Genomic DNA, 17024 nt, shown 5'->3' on the forward strand with positions numbered 1-17024 from the left:
TAAATGTGAAACTTGTTTTATACCTGAAAAGGTACAGAAAGAACAAAAAAGTTATTGATTAAAAAGAAGAAACACATTTATTACTTGATAACGAAAGAGTAACTGCCAGTATCATGGCAGCTAGGACCTCTGCACAAAGTAACCTTTGAAACCTATTGAATGGAGTGATGTAACTTTTCCGTCCTTAAAACATGCAAGCAATATAAGAAGCCATTACTCGCAGCCACTTTGTGGAAGACAGGAGCTCACTGGATTGCTCTCGACGGGAGGTGATATTTACAGGTACATTTTTATTTCAACTGAATTTCTTATCTTTCTCATTTTGGATGACTAATAAATAAACTGTAGATGTGTACGTATATTGTACAAGATACTGTTTCCAAGGTAAATTGAATTTCAGAATGACTGGATTAGTGGAATATGGCTCTTTTTTGTGATGTGGAAAGAAATATAAACTCAGACATAAATAAATGTCCTGTACTGATGTTTAAAAGTGATTTGAATTAAATTGATTTTTGTTTCTAAGGAAACTGATTGCTTCACCCTGCGCATGACCCTAATACTCTTAGGGGATATGTGTGCCAGAATCCTATATTGGTTTACACATTTAATCTGTGACTAAATTAACATGGTGAATTGCCTTACTAGATGGTGTAGAAAAGTATTTTTGGAATTTTAATTCACAGTCGATCTTCGTGATGAAACAATTTTAAGAAAACTGATTGGATAGTTTTGTTTTGTTTTTCTTTTTTTTTTATAAACAACATCGATGACATTTAAAACCAAATGATTCAGGGTGATGTAGGAAATGGAGATGACTAACATGGTCAGATGCTTTTGTCTGTTATTTCATTTATACAACTTGAAATTTGAGCAAATTTTGCATAAGAAGGAACCTCCAACCATCTAATCTTTTACTGAAAACACTTATTCCAGTTCATGACTGCAGGGTGCCAGAGACTAGCTCCTGATGCAGCAGGGCCAAAAATTCAGAAATGGACAGCAGGCCTCTCTGCCTCAGATACACTAACACATATCGAGACAACTCAGAGTCACCAATTCTGCATGTTTTGAAAATGCGGGTTGGAAACTAGAGTGCCCAAGGAAGGAATCCATGCAGCCTGGGGGATCAGTGTGCAGACTACCAGGACAGGCAGTACTGACAACCACACCATCGCCTACCCAGATGACAAATATTCATCCATTCTGATTATTCTAGTTTGAAGATGCAGGCCATAGAAACTGTTCCAGCCACATCGAACACAAGGATGCAACTGGAGATGTGAGACCAGTTTAATATGGCATACACATTGTCAAACTAAGCCAGTTAATGTTACGATTACCAATTAACTTGACATAAAAATCTTCAGGATGTGGATAAAAATAGGAGAACCCAGAGAAAACCTACCCAGGTATAGGGAGATCATGCAAACATCATAGTAGTGGTGACCAGGAGATGATCTGAACTCAGTCTTCACAGATAATTCATGTCTCAAAGAAAACAAGCATCTCATATAGAAATATTACCTTTCAACGCAATATCCACTATTGGTATTAGTACTTAAACCTTGTAATTATGTTTGAGTGGCCAGTAGCATTGTAATCAAGCTGCTGTTCCATTGAACTGTTTTGCTTTTATTAGCTTTAAGCACACTGCTTTATGGTACTCTGGCACAGGCAAATATTCTCGGCTTTTCTTTCAACTACAATTAAAGTGTCACATTGGGATAAACTGACAAAGTACAACATGGCATGATACTTCTTGTTCCAGATAAGTTTACAGAATCACGTCCTCTGTTAGATAGATATAATAAAATAAAGACTAAAGTGAGTATGGTGCTAGGAAAAGTACAAAACCATTCCAAGGAAGTTACTGGCAGAAGGGAAGACCTGCCAGTCACTTTTTGTTCGTTTTATGCAAGTGCAATGTTCCAGCCACACATAGAACTGATGCGTCTGCCAAGTTAATAAATAATTCTGTAAGCATTCAGTGTTGTCATAATAACAAACAGCAGTCATGATTGACCTTAAACTACTCTACCAAGCTTCCGTACGTGAATTTCTTAACTCAATGTCTGCACCATTCATATGTTCTACATGCTGGGACAGAGATTTTCACTCAGGCCTTTTTGCTAAGTGTCTTATGAGCATTAAGTCACCAGTATTTCATCCAAATTTCTACACTCTGAGGACTTGTATTCCCACATAAATGACTCAAGTGCCACCTGAAAAAAGGAATACTGTGTACTTTTGTTCTGCAGTAATAAGGAAAATATGTAAAGTGGATTGTAATCATATAAGGTGGCAATGACATCAGAACCTAAAAATATCTTCAGATATTCCTACAGTAATGTGCAAAAAAAGGCCATTGAGGCGAGTAACAGACCCAGTCTAACGGACACAAGAGTGTCCCAGGTATTTTTCAGCTATGCCACTTTTAAGTAAAAAATGTCCTTGAACCTTCTGCTCTGGGTTGTGAAGCCACCTAATTGATTACCACCAGCAAGCACTATGCTATAAGAGACCTCCATGGTTCCTAGTGATCTAGGAAGCCCACACATTTTACAAGTTTTGTCTTAGCGTCTAAAGTGGTAGGACAGTAAAAAAGGAACACCCAGTCCAGCAACAAAAAGTGAAACGTAGTAATAAAAACAAAGAAAATCAAATCTGAGTGGGTGGCAATGGTGACGTGGTTACAGTCCAGCTCCAGTCAATATGTGTGTGGAAGCTGCATGTTCTCCTTGTGCCTGCATGGATTTTTCCAAGTGCTGTGGTTTTCCTTTCATATCTCAGGATTGGCTGAAGATTGTAAATGTATTATTTACATTTATTCTGTTTTTGTTTATTTCAAATTATTGTATGAGTGAGTGCTGATGTGTGAGCAAGTGTGGCCTTGAAGTTGAATTGCCCTATCTGCCATGGGTTCTGCTTTGTGCCCAATGCTGCCAGGATGAACTTCAGCCTCCTGCATCCCCGGACTTGATAAATCCGTGTCAGTCACAGGTGGATGCGTTTTGAAAGGGCATGTTGAGAAGCTACATGTATGTACGCCATATCTGAGGAAAAGGCCAGTCCTACAGTGCAATGCCTTTTATTTACTTATCTTGCTGTGTTCTACTTTTTTAAGGCACATATTTTAAGAAGAAAAATGGTTTCAAAAAACAAAAAGAATTCATTTTATTTGGAGGAAAATGGAGCTGAAAAATCAACTATCACTGAATTATATGTGAGTATTTATTTTTCTAATTATTACATAATGCCAAAGCTACCCCATGATGTCACTTTACAAAACCAAAAAGCATACTTTTTTCTAAATCTGCTTAATGTGAAAAATTAGATTCTAAAGTTTAATTATGATAAGTAACACCTTGCAAGAAAAAAACAAAGTGCACCTATTTTTAATATTTATCATTCTGTAGCTTTAAACATCACATTTAGGGTGTTGGTTAATAGCATTAATGCTGTTTCAGAGGTAAACATTGCATATTCTTTTAAGCTTTGAAGAAAAAAAAAACGTATTTTAGAGGAAAGAAACAAAGATAACTGAAATAAAAATGGTTACATCCATCCATCCATTGTCCAACCCGCTATATCCTAACTACAGTGTCACGGGGGTCTGCTAGAGCCAATCCCAGCCAACACAGGGCGCAAGGCAGGAAAGAAACCCCGGGCAGGGCGCCAGCCCACCACAGGGCACACACACACACACCCCCACAAACCAAGCACACACACTAGGGATAATTTAGAATCACCAATGCACCTAACCTGCATGTCTTTGGACTGTGGGAGGAAACCCACACAGACACGGGGAGAACATGCAAACTCCACACTGGGAGGACCCAGGAAGCAAACCCGGGTCTCCTAACTGCAAGGCAGCAGCGCTACCCACTGCGCCAAAATTGGTTACATTTCAAATTTAAATTTATACACATCTTTGTAAATTAGGCTGTATAGTCATTTAATGTTTGATAAGATATGGCATTCTCGTACGTTCAGTAGCTGCAGCGTATTGAGCTACAGATTCTGAAGACAAAAATTCTGCCTCAGATTGCCTCTTATATCAGTTATTAATATTACCTTGCGGAGTGTTTTAGTAACTAGCAAGCATTTAGTGCTATCATTTATTGCTATTATTTATCTCAAGTGATGCATCAAATTAATAAGATGTGCAACGGGAGCCACAGGCACTATGTGAAAAGGTTATTGATTGAGTGACCAAATAGCCCGATAAGTATACATCTCCACACTCCAAGAAGATTCTTCACATTTGTGATTTAATGAAGACGTGAATAGATTCAGAGCTGCCTAAATGATCTAATTAAACTAAAACTGCAATAAGGTAACAAGAAACTAGCAAATATATCAAGACTAAATTATTTATAGTCAAGAATTATAATTGGGAATTTACAGAGCTTCATCAGTCTTTTTTCAGACCAAGCTTAACTTCTTATATGTATAAAAACAAATGCTGACAGCCGTGAAATAAATAATGCATCGAGACCAGGGTTCACCCAGGTTGGAGACTATAGAATGTCAATCTGTTGTACTCTATAAGAGAAAACTGTTGAGCCATACATGTCAGGTGTAAAGCTTTCAGAACAAGAACAGAAATAAAGGCAATAAAGTATTTGTGCTCCTTAGAATACAAATGAAATATACTATATTTGTTAAAATACTTCTAGTCATTTGCTTAGATTATTTTCTGTGTTGCTGTACACCATCGATGGAAACCATGCTCGTTTTTAGCATAAAACATTTAAGACCACCATTACCATTTGCTTATTTCTCCAGTTTCTGTGCAAAACACTGAATGGAGATGATGTCAGAATTTATTTTTCAGTTGGTTGCACTCTCTACCTAAAACAACTTCCCCAGGGCTACAGTGAAACCGACACTTAATGGCACAACTGACTAACAGAACTCTCTGCCTCTCATTTTGGTTTCTTAGGTGAGATTGTTTCAGAAATGCCACTTTTTATCCATACCATGGAGACATGACCCAAAAGGAAAAGAATTTTTTGTGATCGAAAATTATTCAGAGGTGAAACGACACTTCATCTCCATTAAAGATTATGGGAAGTTGATATTTGGTACATGCAAATCCAAGACCTAACATGGCATATTGTCATATTGCACAATCGTGTTCCTGTCTACACATACAGTAGTTTAGTAGTTGTGGAAATGTTCATAGATTGGTACAGCATGATGATGTAAAAAAAGAGGGCAACTGTACAGATAATTTTATCATATAAATAACATTTCTGTATTAAACAATTTGCAACTTCATTAATCACCCAAAATGCAAAGGGTAAGAAATAGAAAAGAGCTCAATTGCATCTTTACTGTTAACAAGTATAACAAAACCAGACTGGAATGTAGATGTTGTACGAATACTGTGGGATTATTTTTGTATGCTTTAAGTTGCACAGTATTAATCAAAGGCATTGAAAGGTCAATTTGGATAACTGCACCGCCTAGTCCTTGTGCAACGGGAAAATGGACACAGAACGACTGAGTTGGGTGTTGGTTATCTGGCTAAGATAAAATGTGGCAAGAACACAGTTTAAAAAAGGAACTTGGTAAGGTGCGAAGCTTAGGACATGGTAACTTTAAGTCTAGTATCCTAGAAAAACTAAGGTCATAAAAGGTGTAAGCAATGTATTAACCAATCATTTTATATGTCAGCTTATCTCATGTGACCCACCCTAAAAGATGTAAAAATTTACGACTCCTTTAGTTTGGAGAGACACTCTGATCATCTTGCTGAAAGGAGGTCATCCTCTTTGTAGAGAAAATAAAGATGCATTGGTAGCTTCTACTTGATTCAAAGGGGGGCCTCTTTGGGGTCTTAACTTCCACAATGCATGTAATATATGTTTTTGTGACCAATACTATTTCACTGTTTTATTTTAGTAGCTATGTTTCTTGTGATGAGCACATTAGTTACACCAAAAAACTGTCCACTTCAGCAAGTCTTCCATACTGGCAGGTGTTTCTCTAACCTCAGAAACAGAGAGATGCTGTGGTGAGTAAGTTTAGGAAAATAAAGATAAACAAAAAAACAAGTTCATAATTTCCATAAATCTACCAAGGAAAAGTGCAGCTGCCAAAGCTTACAGCCATTTATTGTCTGATTTTCAAAAATAATGGAGGTTTGATTGATTGCCTGCAGGTAAGTAAAGCGATGTCCATATAGTACACTGTAGGAATATGGTGTCTGAATCAATATTTTAGTCACTGCTTATTTTGGATTTGTACATTAGATAGAAATCTCACTCTTGGGTACTTAAAAAAAGCATTTGCCTATATCCTGAGTCAAAAAGTGTTATAAAATTGCACCTGTAAATTGTTTGGAATAATCTGTTCAGGAAATTGTGCTTTGCTATCGCTTCTTACCTTGTCCCACTCAATTATTTGGATTTGTCATTTCTGTTGCTGGCTACCTGATGCCACAAAATGCACATTTCAATTTCACTCATTAGAAAATGAATAGACAGAATGCATGGTACAGCTTAAAGGAAGAGGAGCTAATTAAGATGTTGATTTTGTTTTAAGAAAAGGAAGCCCGAGAGCAGCCCCTGGTATATGGAAACAACTGGGATAGTTAATCCAGCCTCGGAGTTTCACGCATCACTGAACTACACAGAGTATGATGAGCCTCCAAAGCATCAGAAGTACAATGCGAGCTTGCAAAATATGATCCCTTTCCGCTGCAACAGCACGTGAGTAGAAATCAGAATTCTGTTAGAAGGAGTGTTCCATATGGTACATCATCCATCCATCCATCCAGTCACTGAACCAGCTTAATCTGATTCTGTGGTCACATGGCTTCTACAGCCTATATATGGCTTATTTTAAAGTGTGAACATTTTAAAACTTAAATGAAAGATTAATTTAATTAAGTTCATTATATAGTAGAGATGTTCAAAATAGAGGGTGGCGCAGTGGTAGTGCTGCTGCCTTGCAGTTAGGAGACCTGGGTTCGCTTCCCGGGTCCACCCTGCATGGAGTTTGCATGTTCTCCCCGTGTCTGTGTGGGTTTCCTCCCACAATCCAAAGACATGCAGGTTAGGTGGATTGGCGATTCTAAATTGGCCCTAGTGTGTGCTTGGTGTTTTTGTGTGTGTCCTGCGGTGGGTTGGCACCCTGCCCAGGATTGGTTCCTGCCTTGTGCCCTGTGTTGGCTGGGATTGGCTCCAGCAGACCCCCGTGACCCTGTATTCGGATTCAGCGGGTTGGAAAATGGATGGATGGATATACAAAATATTTCATTTTGAATTAAATTCAAAATCAAGATCAAGATGAAACCTAAAAAACTAATTTTTACATTTTAAGACAGGCAAAGGATGATATTGACTAGCTGTGTACCTCAAATTGCTTGCTTTCAAATGAGAACAAAAGTAAAATCAATGTCTTAAAGCAATTATTCAGCGTGTGGAGAACAATGTCTGCTCCTTCTTCCCACAATGCTGCCTATTTTTCCACAGATAATTGGATGTAGCAGGGTTAGGCTGCTTTGATCCTGGCATTTTAGAGTTTCTTCTGTGTTTTATTCTAACTTAAACTAAGTTACCCAAAATGATCTCATTATGTTTATACTTGGACATTTCAGATATCTACTTTTTCCCCTGCTTCATAAACTTACACCCAATTGAAGCTGAGAAAGTCTGTAACCCAGACATTATAGAAAAGGGGACCATTGCCAAATCCTGCGACAAAACAGCATTATGGGTTTCCTTATACCTGGATTTAATTTAATGAACTATTTGAGAATGTTACAAACATCATAATATACTGTAAAACACACTGATGACTATTTGTAAATCAACAGTGAAACGAACAAACATCCCCTAACATGCCTTTTCTGCCATGTTATATTGCTTTGTGCTGTCATTGCCAAAATAAAAAGTGACCTATATGCCATTCAATCGAACAGTGTAAACAACTGGAAATGTCACATTGGCAGGGATGGTGAATTCTTGAAAGGGTTAAGAGTCAATGCTGTGTCATTTATTCATATAAGATGCACTTCCACTGTCAAAGTCTCAGACTGTGTCTCGTTATCAGTTTGAAGGGACCTTTGAGCTCATGTGTGATAACTATGGTGGACACGCACTAGATATATTTGGGCAGCAACAGTAAGGGCTGTCAGCCTCGGCTTGTTTGTGTTCTCTTAGGTTCAGATTTGAAAGCGCTACAGAGCTCAAAAAAGGAACAACAATGACAACAGCAGCATGTGGTTTGCTACCATTTCTGTAGGTGGTGTAGCAAATGAGCCATCAGCTGGCATGAAGAGATACAACAGACTGTAGAAAGAAAAAAAACATTTTGTGCTAGTCTAGCTCTTTGAGTAATATACAGAAGGAACGCAGGGCATCAGAGAAGCATGAGAGTGTTAATGCTCTTGGCAGGCAGTTCTCGAGATCATTTGTGTACCATTTTGCATGATTTCATAGTGTTTGAGTAAGTTTTCTTAAAAAACTGCCCAAAGGCAATACTGGTTAGTGTCTGAACTGCATATGTGCCTGAGTGTATCTGACTGATTGCCCCTAATCCACACCTTATTAAGAGAGGTTAGAGAACAGTGTTTGCCAGCTCAGGAAATAATTTCCTTAATATTTGTTTATTATTTTTTCTGCTCCTTGTGAGTAAGTCAGCGAGGAAGGTGGAGAATACACTAAGGTGAACTATTAGAGGAAATGTTCCTGCCATCTCATTCTCCTTTCAGTTCTGCAGTGAATGGTTAGATGGCTGTTTGAGTAACCCAATTCAGGAAACAGACACATAGGGAGCGCTTGTCTGAATCCAGTTGTCAGGCACTTGTGGTTTATTGTGGGTCATGTATAAGCATCCTCAACTGCAGTTATCTCTCTCATGCTGATAATGCTACTTCATGTTTTTTTTCTTCTGATGCTACACTCCACATTTATGTACTTTGTCTTGGTTATCCTTTGATTCAGCCCACTCCAGAAATCACATTCATTGTTCTTTGTGGCATACGTACTCTTCATTTTCAGCTCTTTAATTACTCATCGAGCCACTCACATTTCACATAAAGCACTTGTCTACTGCCAACACCCAAGCAAAAAAATAACTTTAGTTTAGCTTATGTTACAGTAATTGTTTATTATTAAAACTCTACATTAGCATCACTTGTCAGCCCAGTTGCTTGCACTGTATTTGTATACAGTATGTCTATTTAAGCCACAATGGCACAAGGTGCTTCTGCAGCACCTGTACGAGAAAAGCAGGTTAGAAAATGAGGAGATGGAGTTTGTACAATGGAAGCAGTTGTTTTACTGCCTCACTACATTTAAACCCTTTGTGTGTATCTTGTTTCTTCTCTCTGTGTTCCTACTTGCTTTATTCTCTAATGTGTACCAGTGAATGCATGCAATCCTGATATTTTATGTCCAAATTTCTCATTCAGATTGGCTTTTGCCTTGAACAGGTAGGAGCTCCTCAGATTGTTTCGGAGTTTAAGGAACTGTGCAATGGACAAGTTTCTTTAGAAAACTAACAGATTTGTTTAGTCATAAAAATCCAGTCATCCATGCATTAGCAAAGTAGCTTAATGTTATTTTATGTATTTATTTATTTGTGTGTATAGTGCTCCTCGTTGAGGATTGTGTCAATTTCTCAGGTAAAATGCAAGTATAGATTTTACACATTACTACGTAAATAGAGAATTAGTGCATGTGTAGACACAGATTTGTTTAAACACAGAGAAAGCAATTAGAAACTGATTAACATAAATATAAACCAGCAATATGTGTTTATTAATGAATTGATGAACAATGGGCAGTTAACAGTGGAGGAGAGAAAAACAAAAACTCCCTGGAGAAACTAAACCTGTGGGGGTCCACAGTTAATTGTAAGAGAGAAGGTCAGACACAGTCACAGTTCTGGAGGTCTCGGCCAATCAGCTGGCCTCCCGCACCCTTCTAGACATTGCATAGTAAAGTCTGTGCTGGGAGATCCAATCTGATGAGAGATCACAGAGGACAGAACCCATTCCTGCGACACAGTGTGCAAGAACTCCAGAACGTCACTCATGCAAAAATAGGTATATTTTAAAGTCAAAAATTAATTAAATGTACGCATCTTTGAGGTGTGGGAGGAAGAACAGAGAAACTAAAGAAAAACACATGCATACACAAGGATAACATGCAAACACCACAGTGACAAGGACAGAATATGTGTCAATATAAGAATTTCACTGTACTCTGTACATGTGGCAATTATGACCTTATAATCATATAAATTTACCATTTGGAACACCTTTAGAAAGACTCTTACAAATGGTTATTTGTCAAATAGACATTCATCTATTAAATTGATTCTGAGCATTCTGCAGTTGCTTGTTGTCCATTGCAAGCTGCTCCATTATTTTACAGTTAATCCCTTTTGTCAGCTTATAAGGAGTAATATATGTCTGTGATAACACTCCTCAGGGCATGTTTCGATACAATAAAACATCTATTTATCTGTTGCTTGGATTATTGCATTTTTTTCTATTTTTCATGGTCACCCAAAGAGAACAAAAAATCCTTAACTGTGTTAGATTCTCAGCATTAAGTATGTTTCCAAGAAAATTTTCAGTGTTTAATGGACTAAACGTTACCTACTGTATTTACTGTAGCTGTAGCCTTTAATGCTCACAACAGGTCAAGCCAATGGCTTCTACTCATGTCGGTCCCAGTTAACACATCAAGATTAGAAGCTGCCCACACACATATAATTCCTTAATGCATTTCAAAATATAGTCAACAGAAAATATGACTCAATTTAAAACTACTACAGTATTTATGACAACAAATATTTAAATTCTGTTGGAGGTCAGCAGGGATACAGATGTGGAAGCCTGTCAACTAACCTAGTCATAGAGGCAAAAAAAACGAAATGAACCATCTAGTTGCTGATTCTCTCCTAAGTGTCCCATTGGGCAGCTGGTGCTCATCGATACAAAGCAAATGCTAACAGCTTTCATCGCCAAAATGATCTCAGCCTATCCTGAGGTGCTAAATAAATAAGAAGTGTGGAGTCATAGTTTGGACTCTTTACTGCCTAGTGGGTCATTTTTGTTAAGCAGAACTGAAACTGCAGAATAAACAGAATGTGGGGTTAAGGACCACAATGCCAATTCATATCCAATCCCAGAAATGGTGTTCAGTTTTCTAAAACTATTGCTACCACACAAAGGATTAGGATGATTTTAAGGTATGAAAATAAGCTGTGACACTGAATTGTTTTCTGAACCAAGTGATCACTTCCTTCTCTTCATCTTTTCCCATTTCTATGAGAGATTGATATGCTTGATCAGCGTTTTCCAACCTACATGGTTCTGCACCTTCTCCTCAGTCAATCCCTTTTCCTTCACAACTTGTTTTACTTGATCCATCCACCTCTGCTTTGCCCTCCCTCACTTTCTCTTCCCCTAAACTTCCATCCCCATTTCTCTTTTGACCACAAATCCATTGTCTGTCTTCATCACATATCTACTTTCTTAGATATCTCTCCGCCTTTTGTTGTACCTCTGATTGTCTCACTTCTTATTCTGTTTTTTTTTTGTAACTCCACACATCCACCTAAACATTGTAATTTCTGCAGCATCTGACTTCTCCTGTGCTCCTTTTATTGCCCATGTTTGAGCTTGATATATTACCTCTTCTTCTTCTTTCGGCTGCTCCTGTTAGGGGTTGCCACAGCAGATCATCTTCTTCCATATCTTTCTGTCCTCTGCATCTTGTTCTGTTCCACCCATCACCTGCATGTCCTCTCTCACAACATCCCTAAACCTTTGCTTAGGCCTTCCTGTTTTCCTCTTCCCTGGCAGCTCTATCCTTAGCATTCTTCTCCCAATATACCTAGCATCTCTCCTCTGCACATGTCCAAACCAATGCAATATCACCTCTCTGACTTTGTCTCCCAACCGTCCAACTTGAGCTGACCCTCTAATGTACTCATTTCTAATCCTATCCATCCTCGTTACACCCAGTACAAATCTTAGCATCTTTAACTCTGCTACCTACAGCTCTGTCTCCTGGCTTCTGGTCAGTGCCACCGTCTCCAACCCGTATAACATAGCTGGTCTCACTACTGTCCTGTAGACCCTCCCTTTCACTCTTGCTGATACCTGTCAGTCACAAAATACTCCTGACACTCTTCTCCACCCATTCCACTCTGCCTGCACTCTCTTTTTCACATCTCTTCCACAATCCCCATTACTCTGTACTGTTGATCCCAAGTATTTAAACTCATCCACCTTCGTCAGTTCTACTCCCTGCATCCTCACCATTCCACTGACCTCCCTCTCATTTACACACATGTATTCTGTCTTGTCTTGATCACAATATCATCAGCAAACATCATAGTCCATGGGGACTCCTATCTAATCTCGTCTGTCAACCTGTCCATCACCATTGCAAATAAGAAAGTGCTCAGAGATGATCTCTGATGTAATCCCACCTCCACGTTGAATGCATCTGTCACTCCTACTGCAGACCTCACCACTGCCACATTTCCCTCGTACATATCCTGTACAACTCTTACGTACTCCTCTCTAGGCACCCTGTCATATGCTTTCTCCAGGTCCACAAAGACGCAATACAACTCCTTCTGGCCTTCTCTAAACCTTCATCAACATCCTCAGAGCAAACATTGCATCTGTGGTGCTCTTTCTACTGCTGCTCACTAATCATCACCTCACTTCTTAACCTAGCTTCCACTACTCTTTCCCATAGCTTCATGCTGTGACTCATCAATTTTATTCCCCTGTAGTTACTGGAATCTTACACATCCTCCTTATTCTTACATATTGGCACCAGTACACTTCTTCTCCACTCCTCAGGCATCCTCTCACTTTCCAAACAAGATTCCATTAAACAATCTGGTTAAAAACTGCCATCTCTCCTAAACACCTCCATGCTTCCATAAGTATGTCATCTGGACCAACAGCCTTTCCATTTTTCATCCTCTTCATAGCTGTCCTTACTTCCTCCTTGCTAATCCATTGCACTTCCTGATTCACTATCTTCACTCATCCAACCTCTTCTCTCTCTCATTGTCTTCATTCATCAGCCTCTCAAAGTACTCTTTCCATCTGCTCAACACACTCTCCTTGCTTGTGAGTACGTTTCTATCTTTATCCTTTATCACCCTAACCTGCTGCATATCTTTCCCAGCTCAGTCCCTTTGTTTAGCCAATCGGTACAGGTCCTTTCCTCCATCCTTAGTGTCCAACCTCTCATACAACTCATCATACGCCTTTTCTTTAGCCTTCGCCACCTATCTCTTTACCTTGCGCCTTATCTCCTTGTACTCTTGTCTACTTTCTGCATCTCTCTGACTATCCCACTTCTTCTTTGCCATCCTCTTCCTCTGTATACTCTCCTGTATTTCCTCATTCCACCACCAGGTTTCCTTTTCCGTCTTCCTCTTTCCAGATGTCACGCCAAAGCACCCTTCTTGCTGTCACCCTTACTACATCTGCTGTAGTTTCCAAGCTGCCTGGTAACTCTTCACTGCCACCCAGTGCCTGTCTCACCTCCTCCCTAAACTCAACCTTGCAGTCTTCCTTTATCAACTTCCACCATTTGATGTTTGGCTCTGCCTTCACTTTCTTCCTCTTCTTGATCTCCAGTGTCATCCTACAGACCACCATCTCATGCTGCTTAACTACACTTTCCCCTGCCACCACTTTGTAGTCTTCATTCTCCTTCAGATCAACCCTTCTGCATAGGAATGAATCTACCTGTGGGCATCTTCCTCCACTCTTGTACGTAACCCTATGTTCATCCCTCTTCTTAAAATACCTATTCACCACAGCCAGGTCCATCCTTTTGGCAAAATCCACTATCCTCTGAGCTTCTTCATTCCTATCCTTGACACCATACCTACCCATCACCTCCTCATCCCCACTGTTCCCTTCACCAACATGCCCATTGAAATCCGCTCCAATCACCACTTTCTGTCCCTTGGGTACACTGTTCATCACTTCATCCAACTCACTCCAAAAATCTTCTTTCTCACCCATTATACACACAACTCGTGGTGCATATACACTAACAAACATTCATCATCACATCTCCAATTTCCAGCTTCATAATCATTACTTTGCCTGACACTCCTTTCACCTCCAAAACACTCTTGACATACTGTTCCTTCAGAACAACTCCTACCTCATTTGTCCTCCCATCCACGCCATGATAGAACAATTTGAATCCACCTCCAATCCACCTGGCCTTACTCCCCTTCCATTTAGTCTCTTGCACGCACAATATATCAACCTTCCTTCTCTCCATCGTATCTGCTAACTCTCTCCCCTTACCAGTCATACTGCCAACATTCAAAGTTCCTACCCTTAGTTCCACTCTCTTTACTTTCCTCCTCTCCTCCTGCCTCCAGACACGTCTCCCACCTCTTCTTCTCCTTCTTCTTCTTCTTCTTCGGCCAACAGTAGCCCAATTTCTCCCAGCACCCTGTTGGCTAACAGTACTGGTGGCGGTCGTTGTTAACCTGGGGCTTGACCAATCCAGTATGGAAATTTGTATTGTTGTCCACATATTGATTTGGCACAATTTTACACTGGATGCCCTTCCTGATGTAACCCTCCCCATTTATCCGGGCTTGGGACCGACACGAAGAAACACACTGATCTGTGCATCCCCTGTGGCTGAGCTGAGCTTGATATATTACCAATCTTTTAAAAACCTTACCTTTTACATACGCCTTAATTATTTGATCACACAATACTCCTGATAGGTTCTTCCAATGGTTCCATCCACACTGCACTCTGTAAGCCATCTCTGCATCTAATTTTCCACCTTTGGCTACCATCATAGATATTTAAGTTCATCCACTCTTTTGAATAGGTCACCTTGCAGGCTAACTTCTTAATCTTGATCATCATTAAATCTCATATATTCTGTCTTCTTCCTATTCATAGAAAGCAAGTGATAAACTTGTTAAAATATATTAATTTTTATAAGAAACAAATGCAAAAAAAGTTGTACATATTGGCAGTAGTAGACAGGGCCAGTTTAAGGGTACATTGTGCCCATAGGCAGACTTGGTTGCAAGCATCGAAAAAGAGACACCCATAATAGAGTCTGTCATTTGGATCAATGTGGTAGGATCCGTAGGTGAGATCAATGAGGAAGGAGAGGGGAGTTTGTCACCCTTGGGATCACATATTTATTTGTGATCAGAACACTGGTGATCACATATGTAATCGAAGGGTGGGAGGCGGGGTCCCTTTGGAGATCTTTGTCCTCACGGTCATATATGAAACAACTTTTTGGCACCCCCTGGGTCATGGTGCCCCTAGGATGATGCCTACTCTGCCTATATCTGGAGTCAGACCTCATAGAAGGTATTCTACTAAGTCTTACACAGTATGTTAAAAAAGACTGCACTTACTGAATACTATTTAGGTTTTGTCTCCTTGCAAATCCCTCTTAATAGCGAATGCTCACTTAAAAACACTTTTCCACTTACAATGACACACTTCATAAGCTGGAGTCCTTTTCTCCAGTGTTAACTGAAGATATACTTTATGTGTGCACATAGAAGTGAGTGGACTGGATGCTTGTGTGCATCCTCTTATGGGCCAGAAAAGCTCATACCACCTGACCATCAATGCGCACTGATGTCAAAATTAGCACACGTCATCCAGTGCTACTTCTTATTTTAGGCATTTACAGGCACCTAGAAATTGAGTTCTTGGACTGTTAGTGGTGGAAAGGCAGATTCAAAACCACACCACTAACACATTTGCTGACACTGAACAAGACACTTCATATGTAAAGAAATGTGCCACTCTGTTTGTTAAGTCACTTTTGACAAAAAAGTGTAAACGTACATGAACAGACAGTAACTAAAGCTGCTCATAGTTTCTTTATGCTGTTAGATCTGAGAAAGAAGCTACACACAGTTTTTTTTTAATGTTTTTGAAGCTGTTAGGTATAGGAAGACTGTCCATGAGGATGTGACAGAATGAAAATGTTCATATTTTGACATGTTTGTTAACCAATATATGCTGTAGTATTGCTTTTTGAAACCTTCTGCTATATTATATTATTTCTAAATTATTATCATATTATTCTGCTGCTACAACATTGCAATAGTCGGATGATTTTAAGTACAAATTGATTCATTTTTTTTAAATGTCATCACACATCTAATTTCTATGGGGAACAATGTCCACAGTCAGGCTATTATGAGCTTCATCACTCTGTTCTCTTTCCCAGTGTAAAAATAGAGTTGTCCGAAGTGCAGCTCTAAGCTTAACATATTCAACCATCCTACTATATTCTAGCACATTTAACAGCTTTCCAGTTAGGTGTTGTAGGGCACCAGAGCGTATTCTGGTAGCACTGGCACAAGGCAGGAACAAGCTCTGGAAAAGGGTAGCAGTCTTTCACAGGACTCACACACACCTACACTCTCATCAGTACAAATCAGAGTGTCCAGAGTGGCACAGCATGCAAGACAGGTACCAAAGCAGGGTGAGATGCCAGTCCATTGCAGAAAACACTCACTCAGACATACCTGCGCTCACTTCGCCCAGGTCAGTTCAAAGCATCTTTGAGATGTACATAGTGTAAAGATGATTGATTAGTAAGGCTTATTAATGAAGACATACAATAGAATTAAAAATACCTTGGTGTGTGGTGTGCAGACACTGATGTAACAGAAATCAGCAGTGTTTGACTAAAGAGCTTGTATTACAGGTAGTGCCTCCAAGCGCTGTTTATTAAAAAGTTATAATCTCTTTCAATCCTGTGTAAAAATTTTACTACAAAACTATTAATATCACCACACATAGGCCTTCCTGGACGTGGAATTGAAGTCAGGTCTCTGGATCTGTGAGACAGCAACCCTAACCACCTTGCCACCTGGCCTGGTGAGAACATCACAACTCATTAAATTAAGAGACTTTTAATAAGAAGGAAAACAAAATGCCTGTCATCATTTCGCTAAAGTATGGAAAATGATATATTTACTGTGACAATTTCCATACC

The 17024-nt window shown here is 39.4% G+C and overlaps 1 protein-coding gene across 1 annotated transcript in view; it reads left to right on the top strand.

Moving 5' to 3' along the window:
• The first annotated feature begins 223 nt into the window (after positions 1-223).
• abcc12 (ATP-binding cassette, sub-family C (CFTR/MRP), member 12) overlaps positions 224-17024 on the top strand; it is a 136896-nt gene continuing 120095 nt past the window's right edge. The window contains exons 1-3 of the mRNA XM_039763118.1: positions 224-282; positions 3128-3226; positions 6556-6722. Of these exons, the coding sequence (XP_039619052.1) occupies positions 3149-3226; positions 6556-6722 (245 nt within the window). The 5' untranslated portion in view covers positions 224-282; positions 3128-3148. The remainder of the gene's footprint in view (positions 283-3127; positions 3227-6555; positions 6723-17024) is intronic.

The sequence above is a fragment of the Polypterus senegalus genome, chromosome 9 (assembly GCF_016835505.1).
Source record: "Polypterus senegalus isolate Bchr_013 chromosome 9, ASM1683550v1, whole genome shotgun sequence".
Taxonomy (NCBI): Eukaryota; Metazoa; Chordata; class Cladistia; order Polypteriformes; family Polypteridae; genus Polypterus; species Polypterus senegalus.